Below are 19,175 nucleotides of genomic sequence, written 5' to 3' on the forward strand. Positions count from 1 at the left end.
CCTATTGCATACAGACACACACTTGCCAAGTCCACTGTTTCTGTGACAGGCAGCCCGATTCAAAAATGATTGATCCTTCCATATTTATAAAGGTATACATTTATAAGCTACAGTACTACAGTTGCCAAATAGAATAGCACAAAAAAAAGTCTATTTGATTTGGACTCCAAAACAAAGTTCTAATCTCAAAACTTCCCTTTCAACCAGATAAGCTGTTATCTTGTTCCATGTCATACGTGGCCACTTTTTAAAAAGTTATAAGCTCTCTTGTGGAAAAACAGTGAAGTGACACAAGATCTGATGTTCTGTTGCGCTCCATCTACCACAGATCACCAGGTTTTTAGATGCCTATTCAATTCCTCTCCAAATTTTAGAGATTGTAGGGATTTCTTTATTTCTCTAAACAAAACACAGCATTGCAATGTGACTACACTGTAACCCTGGTGGCATTTCTTAATCTTTTGATTACAGGTATAGACAAAGGTCAGTCTGAACTTTGAGTAACATCTAAGAACCGTACAAAACGAGTGTGTACATATTGAGAGGCATTTACAGTATGTAAATGTAAGGTTTAAAAAGGATTTGGGTTTATGGTTACTAGGATAGAGATGTTATAGCAATCCCTGTACAGCAGCAACAATCTCTTCCTCAAATATTAAGATAAGAAGTACTAAAAATCAGAAATGTGCAAGAATATTCCAACAAAATGACTGTCTTGAAACTAAATCATCATACAGCTAAAGTTCTATAGTCACTTTTCTCAAGGGAAAAATAATTTATTGCTCTCCATAATGTATCTCCCACTTAACAGATTTCTAAATCTTATTTAACTTATTTAACTATTATTAAATAGTTAAATCTTATTTAACTATTTAACTAATTGTCACCCATCCATCTGTTCCCTCACCATTCCTCAAAACTATTAAAAATAAATAGATTCACAACAAAAAAGAAAACACACATTCTGAAACACCCCAAATATAAGGAAAAAACTGTAACAGTACTCAGTAGGACCCCATACACAACTGGAGCAATATGCACCATGCAGTTAGACACGTCCTAAGAGACATGAAATTTTTGCAACATTTGAAAATTGCCAATAGTTACTGTCAGGAGGCAGCACTTACCACAATAGAGAGCCACAGAAATTTCACAAACATTAAAAGGTGACAGAGATATGTCAATATATATAGATGAATTTACTCTCATACAAAGACATATTCACACACATAACAAGTTAATAGACAGACAGGCAGACAGCTGCCTCATTTCACCAAAACAGTCACCATAAAGTCCGTGGTAGTTAGACACCCTGAAGACTTGAGGTCTCTAGACTGTATTTAAAGCTGAATGAAAACACACCTCTGAACACCTCCATAGTCAGATACAGATCACTTATTTTAACTGCCTACTTCACTCTACTGAATATGTAAGAAACTGAGACAAAACATAAGCTATTTGTTCTGTTGGGATCTAGTCCCTTTAAGGACAGCCTCAACACACTTTGAGAAGAGGCAGGTGACAGCAGTGACAAAATCCATAACATCTTCTCCCCTCTCTACACACTCCAACAATTCCCATTCACATTTTCTGCACAACTCCTGAGATATGTCTAGTTGCCAAAGTAGCAGAAGAGATAATCACACTCATTCCTAGCCGCCCAGCCCAGCCTCATCTAAACATAAAAGAACGTCTAAATATCTGACATAATGGCACCCTGCCATACTATAATTCAGATTGTAAAGGACCTCAAAGAGGTCTCCAGACCAAAGTCCTGCTCAAAGCAGGGTCAAAACTGAATTTCGATCAGATACAATGTCTTATTATGTTCCTAGAATTCCAAGCTGAAAAAACATCAGCAACATCTTACTATTGTTTCTGAATCTGAAATCATTTAGCTTTAATTTTAGTTAGCAATGGCTTCAGTTCTTCAAAAATTAGTGATCTGTTCAATAGCATGTTTTTCCACAAATAATTACTCCAAGGTTAAACAAGGTTTTAAATCTAAATAATACCAGAATCCATGCAACATTCTCTCTGTTGTACTTCTTTCTTTAAAGGAAAAAAAAGACAGAACTACTAAAGACTAAAATATGTACTCTGAAAATATGTCTAGTGTATAAGGTGTATAAAATAGATTTATCTTTTAAGTATATGCTTTGAAAAGTATTTGTTTAAATGCAACTGATGGACCAAAGACAGCAGACCAAATTTAACTCTAGATTAACTCCTATGGTACCAAGAAAAATATAATGCACAGAAGCTGAAAGGAAGATCAAAGGCAGAAGAGAGATGGAAAGATTTCTTTGTGCATTTTACCAATGGCTGCCTGACTGTAACACCCTTTGACAGCTGCGTTAGGCAGGCTAAATGGCAAAATTCCCAAAAGCTGGAGAGCAATTCACAACTTCAGCTTGTTTTTAGCATTAGACAGCCTAAATTTAAAAAAAAAAAGGGGAGGCCTCAGGATTCCAAAGTCAACTTTGCATTTTAGGACCCCATTCTGCTAATTATTTCAGCATCACAGGTTAAAAACAAGAGAGCTGTCAGAAGGACAACTTCCTAAGCCTGTATGAAACTACCATGTTATCCTTTCCAATCAAGTGGGCAAAAAGGTTAGTAAGTACATATTAGGAGACAAATGACAAGGCTTTAAGGGCTTTGCTCTCAACACATGTGAATTCTCTATATCTTTCTACCATATACAACCTCCTTTTTCTACTATTTTCACATCTTCTCAGCTCCTTAACCAATTTCTGCATTAACTTATGCCTAATTAAATCCAAAGGGGACTAATAGTACATGAAGTGTAATCACAAAAAGGGAAATCCCACCATGAGTCCAATTATTTATCAGGTAACCTCCTGTTGTTTATTAAAACAACTACTGCTCAACTTGCAATTTTTTTTTAAAAATTATATTTAGAAACTTGAAAGCCTTTAATATTAGATCTCAAAAAAGAACCTCAAAATCTCAAAAACAAACTACCAAATAATGTCTACTAAAGAAAGACAAAGAATATAGTGGATGGAAATAGTGGTATAACAAAATTCTCTCTTTTGTAGCACTCCAGGGATTAATTTTGAATTTCTGTATGGCACAAGTTAAAGAAGTTAAAGAGGAATGTAAAGCTACAGGTTTGCAATTAAAATCAAAGCATCTTACTAGAATGATATCTTCCTTTTTCTTACTTTATCTTACTTTTTCAAATGTAATTTTTAAAAGCCAAAAATTCCAAAAGTAACACAGTTTCTAATCACCTGCACTATTTAGTACTCCTTATTTGAAAGCATAAAAGCATAGGAAGAAGCTAAAAATTAACAGATAACTTTTATTACATCATAAATAATCAAAGATGAAAATCAAGAAAAGTATGAATAAGTTTGGAAACAAAAAGCAGAAAGCTTTACCTTGAAAAGCAGCTGCATTATGAGATATTAAAAATTTTAATGTAGCACTTGATGTTTGAAGCACTTGCTGCATGTCTTGCTTTGCTGCAGTCTGATACCTTTCTTCCATCCTCTTGGTACAGCATGTTGGATTTTTAGAAGTACAAACCTGGAGATCAACACCTAAGGAAAAGGCAGTAACATTGATTAATCTAAAACAGAAGTATGCAAAACACAAACACGTAGAAAACAATTACCTTTTTTTTTTTTTCACATGGGTACTGACACATAAAAGAAATACCCAAAGCTTTAAAACATTTCAACAGAAGGGGATACTAATTAAAATTCTGTGGGAAGAGAACACTTATTACAATTAATGAAAGTTACATAATATAACTTCCCTGACAATGTAATCTTGTTGCAGCTGTGAATATTGCTAACTACTACTGGTAAAATGTACTAAATATGCACTGTACATCACAGATGTCCTGCCCCTGGGAACACTCAAGATGTGGCTAGATGGGGCTCTGGGCAACCAGATCTAGTTGAAGATGTCCCTGCTCATTGCATTGCTCATTTAGAAGACCTAGATGACCTTCAGAAGTTTCTTCCAACACAAACTGTTCTGTGATTCTATGATCCTCTACAATACTGCTGCTGGAGCAGCTCATGGCTGGATGTGCTTCTGTAAACCTTGGAATAGAAAAAGCTAACTACTTCCAAACATTATAAACTCACCACCAATGGAAGCCCATTCCTGACAGGTTCATAATGAACACACTTGCATTAACTTCTAAATGGAGCAGCCCTAACTTCCAGTCTAATCTCACTTACTGTGTCTTTCTCTAATGTCAAACATTCCCATGAATCCATGACACCAACTCCCTACCTCCCTAACAGGTTGGGAGACATTTCTGCAAAGGAGTAATTTTTTTAAATTTTGGGCATGCTGAAATCCCAGAGGAAAACTTCAGTACTTTTATAACTTTACAACTGAAGCATAATCAAGCATAAAAAGCATTATTCATCTTCCTTGTTATCATGTGGTATTCAAAATCTTTTTTTTTTTTAATGCTGTATCTAAGCAATGTTTTCTAATATAAAGAACAAACATATCATGAAAAAATAAACATGAGAATTTAAATTTTATTAATACAAAATTTAATATCCAATCCAAATTTTGCTCTCAATGCTATTTCACTGACAGATATGACAAGACTTCACAGACACATAGTGATAAACTTATTTTCATCTGCATGACCTTTCAACTTCTACATTTTAATTATTTTACATTACATTTTAATTATTAACAAATAATATACAGGGTAGCTGCTCGCATACAGTTCCCTGTGTACACAGGCACAGACATGAATAATACTTGTCTAATATTAAAATGAAATAACCTAAAAATTAGCTCTATTACCCAAACTTTTCTTAGTATTTTAAACAATTGTTAGGCACTGCTTAGCTTTCAAACTTTAGCCTCCTGTAAAGCAGAAGCTAATTTGAAACTTTATTGAGGCTTTACGGACTTAATTATAGCTTCAAGAAGACACACTTTCAGCAAAACCCTAAAATAATAATGCATATTTGTGTATGGCTTCAGATGACTCTTCAGGATTACTTTATTCCTTTAATTTTATGGACAATATTTTTTTAAGCAACATTTTTAACATGGATCTCATTCCCAACCCTAACAGAATTTTGTTTTATAGTTTTAAGACTGCTAATCATATACATATAAAGTACATTTTATTTACCTACTTTTGTTCCAGCTCATTAAACACAGCTGCTTTCATTGGCCAGAAGAAAGTAACTGAATACAACATACAAAGAGCCCAACTGACTAAAAATTGAATTATTTGTCAAAACTCACAGAGTGGTTTTGTAGTTGATTTTTAGAGAACTGCAGAACAAGGAGCAGTTCTTACATAGTGTTTCAGAAGACACATAAAACAGAAAGTGAAACAGGTCCTTCCATTTCAGTACAAGCAATATTAAAAAATCCACACAACTTTTCTGAGTTGTCATATCTAAAAAACTTTCCATCTTCCACAAGAATTGTTTTATCAATAACCAATTTTGAAATAGAGGGAGAAAACACTTTTTACTCAGAAAAGGCATACTGGCTATTTTCAGTACCAAATTCTAATGGCTCTACACTGTGATCCACTTTGAGACAAGATCACAAGACAGCTAGAAGTGAAATGCCTTAGCCTGTAATAAAAATACATTGAAGTAAACAATTACACTGTATGAAAGATTTTAGAACTGAAAATTATCTAGACGAATCTAGGAAAGACAGTTTGGGAAGAAAATATAATTTTTTCTGAGGTGTAAGTCTACCTATCTGGAACTGATTTCAAACTTTTATTTGTGGTCTCAGCTGTATAAATCTGTATTTTCAGTACCTTGAACTAAACAAATGCTGAAAAGATGAGGACATTAACTGCCAGGAAGTGAAAATACCAGATCTGTGGCAAATTTCTGCATATTTAGACTTCCAAGAGATCAAATCCAGGGTCTGAAAAAATCCCAAAACAGATTTAGGATTGATAAACAGTCTTCCAGAAGCCAGCACTGAAATGCTGTATGGCTTGAAAGCAATTGTCAAATCAGTGGTTTATTTCAAAATAGATTTGGAACCTGTATCACACGTAAATCCTTCTCATGCTTATCCTTTAACATTTATTAACTTATTTTTGTTACAAGCACCACTCCAGATTTAGCATTACTTGCTATCACTATGAGTGCTGTAAAGTACTTGAGCTTTGCTCAGTAAAAGAAGATGAGGATCAGCCTCAAGCACCTGGCCCTGACTGTCGATACTGTTGAACTATTACCTCCTTTCTTTCTGTGGTTCTATTCAGCAGGCGCTAGTATTTCTCTCACCTGCACTTCAAGAGATGGTGCATTCTATCTACTGCTTTCAAATGACACTCCAGAGAGCACTGCAGTACAAGTTTGGCTCCTTCCTTATACACTGCAAGCTCATCTTCCTGCCTACTAAGAAGCACCCTAGCAAGGTGAAGCCATCCCTCCAAACACCCACACTACAGCTCACAGAATAAAACACGCTGTCCTGTCCAAAAGCCCTCTTATTTCTGAGACTGCCTGAATTTCGGGGCAGGGGAACCCACAGTGTCTTGGCATCACACAAGCATCATACTGGTCCCTCAAGGAGATTCAAGAGACAATCCCATGGAGTGAGGACAGTCCATTCCTTCTGCAGGACACCAGTCTTAAGCAATGTCGGCATGACCCTGTCTGTTCCACTCAGCATGAGATTCAGGAGGCAGTACTCTGTCTTCTTGAGCTGCACCACCTTTCAGGCCAACCCAGCTAGGTAAGTCCTAAGACTCCTGAGCACTGATGACTTCCTAGAGAAGTTGAAAGATAGGAGACTGACATAGGGGAATTGCTATACAGCTGAGCCCAATTTTTTGTTGCTTTTAATCTCCAAATATTGTCAAATTTTCTTCACGGTAATCATTCTGTGGATCTAGAGGTGAAATGTTCACACACACACAAAATTATGTTGTTGGCGACAGTCCTTTCAAAAACAGATGTGATACAATGAACATCAGTAACTGATTTGACAGAACAATTCACTTTCTGTCTCTGACTAAATCATTTTCCAGAGCTCTGAATGTCTGTTAAACAAATAGAGCAATTAGAAGTGTCCCTGCCTCCATACAACAAACAGAAAAAAAAAATTAATTTGACTTGAGGTAGAACCAAGATCCAAATGACCTGAATGTAAATTATACTAGAAACCCAAATTAAAATTCCAATATGATCTTGGAATTGCATTAAAGTAACCTGCTAGATTTTAAACTGACTTCTATTGTTACTTTAAGGGGAATTAGGAAGAATATTTTAATTTGAATTAACAATAGTACCACAGACCAACTTTTTCTGACATTATCTCATCCTTCCAGCATGGTTTTTCTCATTTATTCAGTTTCATATTCATAATGATTCTCTACCAAAAAGCCTTCGCAATAAAATTTATACTAATCACAGTCTTCACTCTGTTTTATGCTTCTTGTTCTCATAATTGCATACATGATCTCCCAGCATTTGCTGAAAAGAAGCCTAGATTGATTCCTGGAAAAAAAAAACAACCCAAAACCAAAAAAGCAAACAAACAGAAACCAACCAAAAAACAAACTGCTGAAAAAAAAATCTCCTTTTTACCCTGAGTTCACTGGGAATTGTTTGATTCTAAAGTGACAGCAAATGTAACATTTTTCAATAAGCTACAGAATTCAGCTTTTTGGTGCAAACAGAAGCCTGAAGGTTTGTTCAACTACCAGAGACTCTCTGTTAAGAAGGCAAGAGTGAATGGTTTACCAGCCATCCCACTCTGCTCTTGCTAATATCATATCATAGAATGGTTTGGGTTGGAAAGACCTTACAGAATACCTAGTTCCAACCCTCTGCCATGAGAAGGGACATCTTTCATTAGACCAGGTTGTTCAAAGCCCCATCAAGCTTGGTCTTAAACACTTTCAGGGACTGGGGATCCACAATTTCCTGTTCTACGCGTTCTGAGAGAAAGGAACCAGAAAAATATTACTTGCAACCAAGATAACAGAATAAGAGCTCAGAGCTCCCATTTAATCTGTCTGAAAAAAAAAAAAAAATAAGCTGCTGAAATTAGCTAAAAGCTCTAGATTTACTAGCATATAGGGTAAAAGAGTGGAAGTCTTCAAGAAAGTTGCTTAGGTTACAATACCAGAAAGGTTATACAATATCTTGAACACAAGAAATAAAAACATGTAAAAAAGTATTTTGCAGACAACAATATTTTTTTCAAATAATCCAAGTCATATTGATTATCCAGAATAAAATAAAGAAGTCCAAACCTAATCTTTGACTACTTTTCATATTTATTTCATTCTTCATACAGCAAAGAAGTGTCTTAGGATTTTTAATTACTGAGGTTATTCTGTACAGTCCCACCAAAAATGTACTTGTAGCACAAAACCAGACAAGAAAAAAAAAACCAAAGTATTTTTGCAACTAACATTTAAAATCAGCATGAATGCAATAAATGTTCCAATATAGCATGTGATGGAACTGAGCATAAGTCTGCACTATAGTTCCCAAATCACATTTACAAAACACCAAGAACAGCTAGTCAAATGTCGTGATTGCTAGGGGTAGCAATAAGTGTCTTGGGATTGGTAAATATATTAATTTATCTTGATTATTAACTGCCATTTTCAACACTATTACATCCTGTACTACATGAACAATAATGCAAACTCTGATTTGTAGTTACCATATCCTCCAAGATCACCTTCATGTAAATATATATATGTCATTTTTGCATAGGATGACAGAGGTATTTTTTTTTCTCCCTTAAAGATATACAACCTTTATACAACAGCCACAAAACTACTTATATAAAATAATGCAAAGGTTTTTGAGCTAATAGATATTCAAAATACAGACACATGCCAATCTCCAGAACTAGAATTTGCATGATTTATTTATGTAAGACTACTTTTTTTATTCCTACTAAGATGAGGAAAAATGTGAATGATACAGCCCTTTTTTTTATACGTGCAATGAGAGCAAGGCAAATATAAGCCCTGTAATTTCATTGACTTCCATTGTACACAAAAACATACATCAACCAGCATTCCTGCTCTTCTCCAGCTGGTGATCCTACTCCAACCCAAAGACTCAGCTTAAGACATTTAAATGAAAGTGCTCTTAAACAAGTTATGTCTAAGGTACCACTAAAATAAAGACACAGACGCAATGCAGAAGAGGCATTTATGCAGCTTATCATGAAGACAACACCAACATTTAATAATGGAGTAGCTCCAAGATGCTCCAAGTGCACTGGCTGTCCACTGTGGCTGCCCACAAGGAGCATCTGAGACGCCAAAGGTATCCCACCCACCACACACTGCACTACCAGAAAGATATAAATTTCCCAGAGTTACTGCATCTGTCAGCCCCATTGAGAACATTATGGAAATACTAAGAAAATTAAAATTCTCCCAGATGCCCACATTTCAGCAACAAATTTAAACTTTATAAAAGCAGCTTGGACACCTCTTTTCATAAGTGGACAGTACAAAAAATGTGTGTGTTGCATGGGTGTATGTGTGTGTCTTATACACAAACACATTTTTAGTGTTATCAGAAAAAAAATTTAAAATAATTTTTTACATTTTGCCTCAAAAGAAGGCTTAATATGGAAGACCAGTAGTAAAAAGTGGTATTTCTTTTCACATCATGCTTTGAGCCTACGAATACCTTTAATCACACCTAAACCTTCTGAAATACTCATTTAATCCCTGTTTTCTTGTCACTGTCAGTTCTGGATAGATTTTACTGTTTGCAATTATTTGTTCCATGATATCTGAGATTAGTGCTATTCAGAACAAGAACTCTGGCTGCCCACAGCAATGTAATTCCTTCAAAGAGTGAAAGGCTGCTGACCATGCAGCTGTACCACACCTCCTGCTACCCACTGTTTGCAAGGGCAGCAGCAGAGAAAAGAATTCTTTTATATTCTTACAATTCAAATATGGCTTTGCCTTCAACCAGGAAATGCAGAAAAGTCAAAATCAAAAGAAGACAGTGAGTGGAAGCATAAAAAATATTATAGGGGAAAGGAGGAAATCAGAGGAGCAGAGCTGAAGAAACGTATGTAAGGTAGTCTAGTTCCTTGAGTCAACATATTTCCTCCCTATCCCTAGTACATGAATGAATGGTATAGTAATCAAAATAAATGACAATGACAGACAAAGCATAAAAATTACAGTAGGCTATGGAATGAGAAGAACATAGATAAAGTGATACCATCCCATTCATACTGAGATTATTCACACAAATAATCAACACAAAAAAACTACATTTCCGACAGGGCTGTAAATCAGATTTCACTTTCCAGACACCTTCATTTGCATGGTACCTGCCTCATCAGGCTTTTCAACTGAAATGTTTATTTCCTTTTTATTGAAGAGAATTATAAAATCTTTAGGTTAGGACAATGCAAGAAGACAACACTGCATGTTGATAAACGTACCAGTAATAAATATAGTACTCTGTGAACTACGCACTGAAATATTGACTGTTCTAAGCATTGTCTATCACATTTAAAGCTAAAGTCATTAAAAGCTGTATTTTGGAGGGATTTCTTTAAAATAAACCTAGTATGTCTTAACTTGTATAGTTAATAAAAACCACACAAATTATCTTTAAAAAAAAATAACGAGGCTAGCTACTGATATTTTAAAGTGAGGGGGACATTAATTCAGCTTTTGTTGCATTTTTTGTCAAAAAAGTACTGACTCACATTTACTAGTTAACTTGTCATCCCAACATGAGCACTCTTTACAGATGTGTAAAAAAAAAAAAAAGTTGTTTTCTCATCCTATATTGCTGATCACTAAAATACTTGCATTTTAGTTCTCGGAGTTCAGCTAAGGTTTTCACAAACCTGGAAAAACCTCAAACCTAAAATCGTACACCTTACTATATGCGTGCATTGCAGCGTCATTCAGTATCTACTTTAAAAAAAAAAAAAAAATCATTGTTGATACAGATGCTAGATATACTTAAATTTCCATTAAGACTCTACTTTCCCGGCAATTTTATTCCATGACATTCCAGTGACAGGCAGACATCCAGCAGGGAAGATGCGCAGCCCGGCCACTTGCCGCGGTGTAAGTCATCCCCATCACGGCAGAGTAACTCCAGCAGCGCCAGTCGCGGCTCGGCGGCTGTCCCCAGCCCCAGGCTCCCACGGACCTGTGCCTGCCCACGGCCGCCTGGAAGCGGGACGGCCCCAGCTGCAGCTCGCTCTGCTCCGCGCGATACGGAGTGGAGGTGGGTGGGCACGAGGGGGTTTTAGGCAGGTGTCGGGGTTCTCCAGAGCCCACAGCCCCACAACAGCTTTTTCTCTCTTGAGTAGGGGGTCAGTCGGGATGTCGCTACGGAGAAGCGGGGGACCCGACGTGCCCGCGGGGCCCAGCCCCGCCGCCAGCACCACCCACCCATCGCCGGCGGAGGCACCAAATTCAAACCCGGCGGCCCCGCCGCTCCCGGAGCCTCCTGCCCCGGCAGCCCTGCCTTACCTGCCCGCGGGAACTCCGGGACGCCGCCGAGCGGGCCGAGCCGCCGCAGCTGGAAAACTTTCCGGACCGCCTCGCAGCTCGGCGGCGGCTCCGCACCCTGCGAGGCGGCGGCCAGGAGCAGGACGCCGAGGGTCAGGACGCTGAGGCGGAAGCTCTTCCCCCCCATGGCCCGCGACCGCCGCCAGCTGCCGCAGGGAGCGCGGCCGAGGCGCCCCGAGCCGCCGCCGCGGGGGAGGCACCGCCCGCCGCCCCCGCCGGGAGCCTCCCCCGGCCCGGCCCGGCCCGGCCCCCGCCCGAGGAGGGGCCCTCACGCCCAGGGCGGCAGCGGGAGGGCGCTGCCAGCCCGCGGGTCGGGGCTGGGGACAAGAGGAAACCCCCTCCCACCACGTACACCCGGCAGTGCGAACTGCGGAGGAGAAGCCCTGAGGCAAAGGAAGCGATGGCATGGTAGGGGAGCAATTTCGAGCTAAAAACACAAAAAAAACCAAAAAACCAAACAAAACAAAACCGTAGCGCTGTGGGGAACTGCTAGCAACAGGCTTAACACTGTCAGTAAGGTACGCCATTCAGTTTGGCTTGAAATGGCAAACTTTTGTTTTTCTGAAAAAAGTTTCCAAGAAATCGGCAGTCCTCAAGGCATCTTCAGAAGGTTCTGTTTCCTGAGGCAAACGTGACACGGGACCAATTTGCAAGCCCCTGTAATGTCTATAAGCTGAAGTCCAATGGGAACTGTACGAGCAGGCAAGGAGGCAGCTAGGAAGCATCACGGTATCTTTAGAACAGATTTCTTGATGCCAAAATCAAGAATCTTCTCTATGCACAAATTTTAAATGTCACACCTTACTCCTTACAGCAAGAATTTTTTCTTAGTGTGCTTTGAAGCTGCAAGTGGTCATTCAGTACTGTAAAACATAAGGCTTTCAATTTAAAAGAAATCTTTAATCCGTGTCAGCAATTTCAACTGAAGACTGCAAAACCAGTTCTAAGTGTGGATTATTCTACACATTCATTTGAACACAGTTAACAAACCGAAACACAAGTTATTAAAATGGGCACTAGAGATCAGCCACTACTGAGCAAAGCAATAAAACAATGTCATTATCCAGTCTACTGAATGACAGTTCATAAGAAGGGGAGAGGACTAGTATTTCTGAATCATCCATACTCCTGAACTTGGCAACTTCCTTCTGTCAGCAATCAGCAAGCTCCAACATAGATTATAGGAAATGTCCTCTAACAGAATTTGTTCTACTGTTCTTATACGTTGTTAAAAAGATGATGACAAATAAATTGCAATGTCTTGTGTGGAAGCTAGTTGTCGGTGAACCTCTTATCATTCAGTAAAATACTCTTTTTTAAAAATATTGAAAAATATCACTGGGGAAAACAACCTGAACATGGGAGCCAGAGAACACAGGATCTTATTCAGCAACTTAAAGATGATAGAGCAAATTCTGGAAATGATGAAATGCCATCCTCAACACAGATTACAAGATGTGCAGCACTCACAGTAAACTTATGAAAAGTACTATATTCAGGGAAAAATTCTTGCAAGAAAAACATGTAATTGCTCCTACTTACAGATTTATCCTTTACCACACAACCACACGGAAGTTTGCCTACAGCAACAGATGATGTTAGGAAATCTCTAGAACCCCTTTGCTTCAAACAGAACCATTACTTTCTCATGTCCTCTACTAACAGCAATTCAGAGAAACCTTTATCCTCCAGCTCTACAGTTTAAGGGAAAAGGGAAGTTCTTGGTAGGAAATTGAATGTACATGTTTTGGCTAGATCTTACACAATGAGAAAGATTTTAGTTTAGTCCAAAAGGTGAAGTCGGTTTTTGTTTGTTCGGGGATTTGGAGAGCTGGTTTTTTGATTTTTATTTTTTGTTAATAACTTTAGCATAGGAAGTGTGAAGGAAGTAATTATTTTTGACTTCATTAGGAGATTGAATTTAATTTCAGGTTTTATGCTTCAACGCTTCCTTGATTTGGGTCTTAAAATGTGTATTTTAGCTAACAGGTTTCATGAATTAATTTTTCTGGGATATACGGGACTGAATTTATATTTGCTAGTGCTGTTTAGCTAGTAATGAGGAGGCTCCTGTCTCTTACCATGGGACTCACTTTTTGTGACCGTATTTTGGATCTAGTGCTTTTTTGTGGGCACATTTTGCTTTTGCTGCTAGCTCTAGTTCTGCACTGCTTGTCACCTTACTGTATCGTGCCTGGGAATGCTTTGATAAGAGCCATCCAGATGTGTCTCCATGGGATGGCAGGTGGCCAGAGTGGGGCTGCTGTTCCTGTGCTGCTGTACTGGGCAGGCTGGAACTTCAGTTCAAGTTCTGAACTTGAGTTGAAAGGACTGTGACCTGTGGATGAGTCCATGATGGAGAAGAGATGCGCCTGCAGTCCATGGAGAACCTCATGCTAGAGCAAGTGGATGCCTGAAGGAGGGTGTGACCCTGTAAGATGCCTGTGATGGAGCAGGTTTTCAGAAGAAAGGAACTCCTCTCATTTTAACATGAGAATATATATACATATATATGAAGTTTATGAGAGAACATTAAGACTTGCATCTCCTTGGCCAAACCCTTAACATACACACCTGATGGCTCATCATGGATATCTAGCTTAAGATGACTTAGGAACACCCCTTCTACAAATCCTCCCTTTGCCTCTTTTCTTTAATGACAAACAATACTACTCTATTACCTGAAACACTCATGCAATGCCAGAGGAGGATCTTCAATTTATCCCTCTAAATCACAGGAAGCTAAAATGAAGGTTAATAGTATTTTTGGCACACAGCTACATTTTCTTCTCATCTACACAAATGACATTCTCCTTTGGACTGTTATTTTCTAACAACTGACAACACTTTATATGGCTGTGCCACCTTTCCTGTTTTCATCCCTTCAGAGAGTTACTACAAAAATAACCCTTTCCAACCTGTTGCTTTGACCACGTTCACTTTTCTCATACTCCTTATCGTGTCAAACACAAGTTGCTTGGCTTTGATTGCATATCCTTCTAAGCGGTCCCATCTCAGGATGCAAAGGGGAATTCCTGCTTCCAAAGGACTACAGCACCTGTCTCCATCTTCAAGTTCTGAAGTAATCATATACCTTCATGCTGCTTTGTCTCATGTATGTATCTGAAAGTAGTTCAAGCATCTATTAAGCTGCCTCATAGTAAAAAAAGATTTGAAGACTGATTTAGAAGAACAAGTATTTTGACTATAATTTTTATACATACCACAGTAAAGGAAGTTCTTTATTGATTAAGAAGACAGACTAGTGTCTTTGCTGACTGATATGTTCACATCATCTTCCAGTGTCAAATTCTATTTCTGATCTAATATATGCTGTCTCTAATTTCTTGGTTTTGATACCATCCTTTTGATTTTTATATAGCTTTGAACAGAGTAGGGATCATAGCACTGAAATAGGACTTCTTGAAGTTATAGCAACAGCATGGGGAAGAACAACAACAAAAGAAAAACCACACAACAAATCACCCACTTTTTCTTCAGTTATAGACAACTATTATAACGATTCTATAGATAGTAAGAAAAAATAATAAAAAAACCAACAAAAAACACAACCAAAAATCCAAAACCACCAACCAGTTCTCTTATATTAGGCTGGGATACTAAAGTTAGTAAAATAGGACTAAAAGATACACAGCGTTTGTATTCGTAACAACACATAACAATAACACACTTAACCGGTCATACCATAAACTTAGTGAGGCCTGTAAAACTTCACACACAACTCTTAATTCATCTACTGGTTCATTAAAAGTAGAGCTGAAAGAGCTGATACTAGTCTTGCAAATGTTTTAACTGATTTTGAGATAAAGTCTCATAAATGTTGGTTGGCATATCTTGATTTTTTTAAAAGAAGGGAAAAAATAAATTTTAACTGAGAATCTTTCTGAACCCTTAATGAGAAAACTGTATTATTGTTTCATGCTTGCAACGACAGAGTTGTCAGCTGAGAACTCAAGTAAGGACAGATGAGAGAGAGAAGACTGGGGAAGCAGATGCAGACCATAGAGGAGTACATTGCAATCATAGTGAAGTTTGGGAGGGACTTTTAAGTGTCCTCTAGTCCAATTCCCCTATGTTGAGCAGGGACATCTTTAACAATCACAGTCCACCAGCATTGCTCCTCCCACCCCAAGCACGCAGCGAATGCTATTCTTCCATTAACTTCACTTGAGGCTTCCCCCGCGCATTACGGTCCCAGCATCCCTGCTGTCCCAGGTCCCAGCCTCTCCATAACTCCCTACACGCTCTTCATCTTCCCAGGGAAATCAGCCAGCCGCCGTCACCAGGCGGACCCGGGGGAGTGCTGCGCCTGCCTGCTACCGCTGCTCCCAGGAACTGCCCCGCTCCCGTGGGTGCACCCTCGCCTAGGGGACACAGAGTGGGAGGAAAGGTCCTCGCCCCATCACACACCACCACAGCCGCCCCTGAGCGCTGCAGTGCTGACCTCCCCCTTAAGGTGAAAGTGAAAAGGGTGCAGAAGTACAGCCCTGAGATCCTGCCTACACAAGCACAGCTTCCATTCTTCACATTAATTCCAAATTCCAGTACTCACTTCAGAGTACTGTATCCAGAAGGTAATTGCACATCTATTTTCATAAAGGTTTTATTCATTTAATAATTTATACTTCAAACATAGCTCAGCAGTCAGCCATTTACTTTCAAAAGTACTTCTCCTTACTGCTAGGTACACTGTTTCCATGGAGACTTCCTTAGATATTCTGGGGTGAACACTCTTAATCTCTTATTTTCTTTTCATTTTAAAAATCAGGACAGACCTAGGCAGTCCTGCAAGTCAGTAAAGGTTTAAATTTCCATCAGTAAGAACTCTCAGGCATGTATTTTTAAATTACTAGGAGCTACAGTTGCCAGTGTTGAACAGGTGACCTACCTGAGCATTAGGTCCGCCCTGAATTGACACACTAAGGTGAAGAATTCATTCAAGGTCTGGCATTAAGATCAAAACACAGTAACTCTGTTACAATTATGTACTTAAGTATCCAAGAAAATTAATGCAGTCACCTTCATTTTCTTTAATGCCAATCACAGATTGATGATTCAAGTGACTGGCTGTCTCTGTTTGACACAGATCCAAACTTTCCCACTGTCTCCCAAGTGAACATGCAAGATATTAATGTATTTTTTAAGGGGAAAGGCTACGCAAGGAATCTCTGATACTACCTTAACGTGCACTGTAGTAGTTGCAGCAGCTGGACTGGGGAAAACCAGAACACTAATCTACCAAGTGGGATACCCTTTCTACGCATGACCACGAATTTAATCTAAAAATGCTAGCACTGATCTTTTCCTGCATTATAAATACACAAAATACCACCACAGCTTTCTATTCAAAGGCTGTTGAACCTCCTGCTGAACCACATACTGTGTTTTTTCGTGACCAGTGTATATTTATCAGGACACAACTTCCATCAGCACACAAAAACTTTATTAACTTGATAATGAAGTTCACAATGTGAAGTCAATTTCCAGTCTCTTATTTTTTTTTAAAAAAAAGACATTGTGTAATGAAGTTAACAGCTATAATGTCTAGCTATTTGTTAATAGGTATTTTTCTTCTGTTATCCAAAATGCCTGTTATAAAAGAAAACTTCAAGTGGAAATAATGTATCAAAGCCATTCACCACACAAGGTTTTATGAATACTACCATCCCTGAACCACTTTTGAAGCATGCCTCAAGTTTGTTTCTCATTTTGTATTAAACAGCAGAATGAAACCAGTATCTGGAAAAAGGCAAATGACCTCATTAAAGAAAAAAAAAGTGTGGTTAAGGAGATACATAGACACCACAAATTTTCCTACTTCATCGTACTGCCACACATAAGACCTCATTTTTTTTCTTGAAGACACAAAATCTTCCACAAACTGAAACTAAACTGATCCCCATTAATGAGCTGACTAGTCCTAGATGAGGGTCTCAGATTGGTGTGTTTTTCCATCTTGTCAATAGCATTAACATATATTTCATGGAAGCTATATATTACATGTAATTTGCTACTTTGGAGTCCACTGTAGGAACAAGAATTAGTCAGTGCAGCATGCAAGTACTTCAAGATCTTAGTCTGCTGTTGTCCACTAGCTGTTCCAGAGTACTGTGTAGATAATACCAGCATGTAAATTCAATCTTAGTACTACCTGGTTTCAAAAAAACTTACCAACAATTAATGTTAAAATAATATAAATATTATTAAAACTAGGGAAAATTGATCACAGAACACACTTGGAAGGAATTTCTATAGGCTTCGAAGAAATGCTAAGGGAGTTCTCCAGTAAATATTGTATCTCTATATTCCAGTCTTGTCTTCAAGTACAGCTCTTAGATGACTATAATATAAAGAAATTAGTTCAAAGATGTTAATTCAAGAAGAAAATAAAAGTGAGGCTAGGTATTGAATTGATACTTTTTTTTTTTTTTTCTTCACCTTGCTAGTATACATTGTTTGATGAAATATTGCTAAGATAGTATAATGCTATACAGCAATCCAAATGGGCATACAAATTCTGATCAGGAGGGCTATTTTTGTTCATCTCTTCCAGAAACAGAAGGAAATAAAAATGACATCTTAGTAAGTTTGCACATTAAAAAGACTCCTCAAATCCTGTACCCTCTTCTTTTTCAGCCTCAAATAGCACATAATATCCAACCATACAGAAAAAAAATGCTACACCTAGACTGCACTTGCATGTAACTTTGGGTCACTATGTGATTTCATTCACTGTGTCTTCTCAAACTACTCTTTACATCACTCTGATTTGGAGTGCCATACTGTACCTGCAAGTCTGCATTCCTGTGATTCTCCTGCAGTGCTGTTTCTACCATGAACTACAGAAGTTTCAAGAACAAAGCATGTTAATAACAATCCAGATGAAAAAGAAGGCAGAAAGGAAAACAGTAACAGACTACCTATAGTAATTCAGGATGGCATAATACAAATATTTCATAAAAAGTAGACCAACTGTAGTTTTCCAGCACTGGTGAACAAAAATAAATCCTACATTTTCCTTTTCTCCAGAACATGGAAAACCTGTGAAGTACTGTTCCATCTCTCCAGTCGTATTTTTGGGGGTCAAAAAGCTGGAAAAAGTAATCGCTAGAAGTTTCTAGTCTCATGTCTACACATTTATTTAAGACTTCCCCCACACTTCCAGGACTAACATTTTTCACCTTTTTCATCCCCTTTGAGTTCTTTGTTTATTAAATGCTCCTGCAATGACTAAAAAGACAGCTAAAAGTAACACCTGCTCTTCTGTTTATAAGTTGCCATCTTGCTTTATCAAGCACTAGTGCCCACTAAATCCTTTATTTCCACACCCAAACAAAAGTACTTCTCCCTTTTAGGTACATAAGCACCTGAGCAAGTCTCAGTTTAAAGACTGTCTATGTGGTCATCTCTGCCGCTTTTCCAGAAATTGATTGATTATTCTCTCCCTTCTTTTTCTTGGTCAGAGTAGCCATCATCTGTCTACCTGTATGATCCTGCAATATAGAGCAGGGATGCTGCCAGCTATGCTGTTTTTAATAATATTGCTACTGATTATGAACTGGCACTTTGTAAAGGAGCCCCTTTATACTTTATCTTAAGCTAGACAGCATTAGTGGAGTTT

General features: G+C 38.2%; 1 protein-coding gene across 6 annotated transcripts in view; it reads right to left on the reverse strand.

Annotated features, from left to right (window-relative positions):
- Positions 1–11,742, reverse strand: part of GPC5 (glypican 5) — a 584,277-nt gene extending 572,535 nt beyond the window's left edge. For 5 of the 6 annotated variants that reach the window (XM_086880902.1, XM_086880903.1, XM_086880901.1 and 2 more), the window contains exons 1-2: positions 11,495–11,742; positions 3,411–3,572 (exon numbers count right to left, since the gene is read on the reverse strand). In XM_086880902.1, coding sequence (XP_086737028.1) covers positions 3,411–3,572; positions 11,495–11,660 — 328 coding nt within the window. In that variant the 5' untranslated portion in view covers positions 11,661–11,742. The remainder of the gene's footprint in view (positions 1–3,410; positions 3,573–11,494) is intronic. The other variant, XM_086880905.1, reaches the window with a different exon arrangement.
- Between the last annotated feature and the right edge of the window lie 7,433 nt (positions 11,743–19,175).

The sequence above is a fragment of the Cyanistes caeruleus genome, chromosome 3 (genome assembly GCF_971803275.1).
Source record: "Cyanistes caeruleus chromosome 3, bCyaCae1.hap1.1, whole genome shotgun sequence".
Taxonomy (NCBI): domain Eukaryota; kingdom Metazoa; phylum Chordata; class Aves; order Passeriformes; family Paridae; genus Cyanistes; species Cyanistes caeruleus.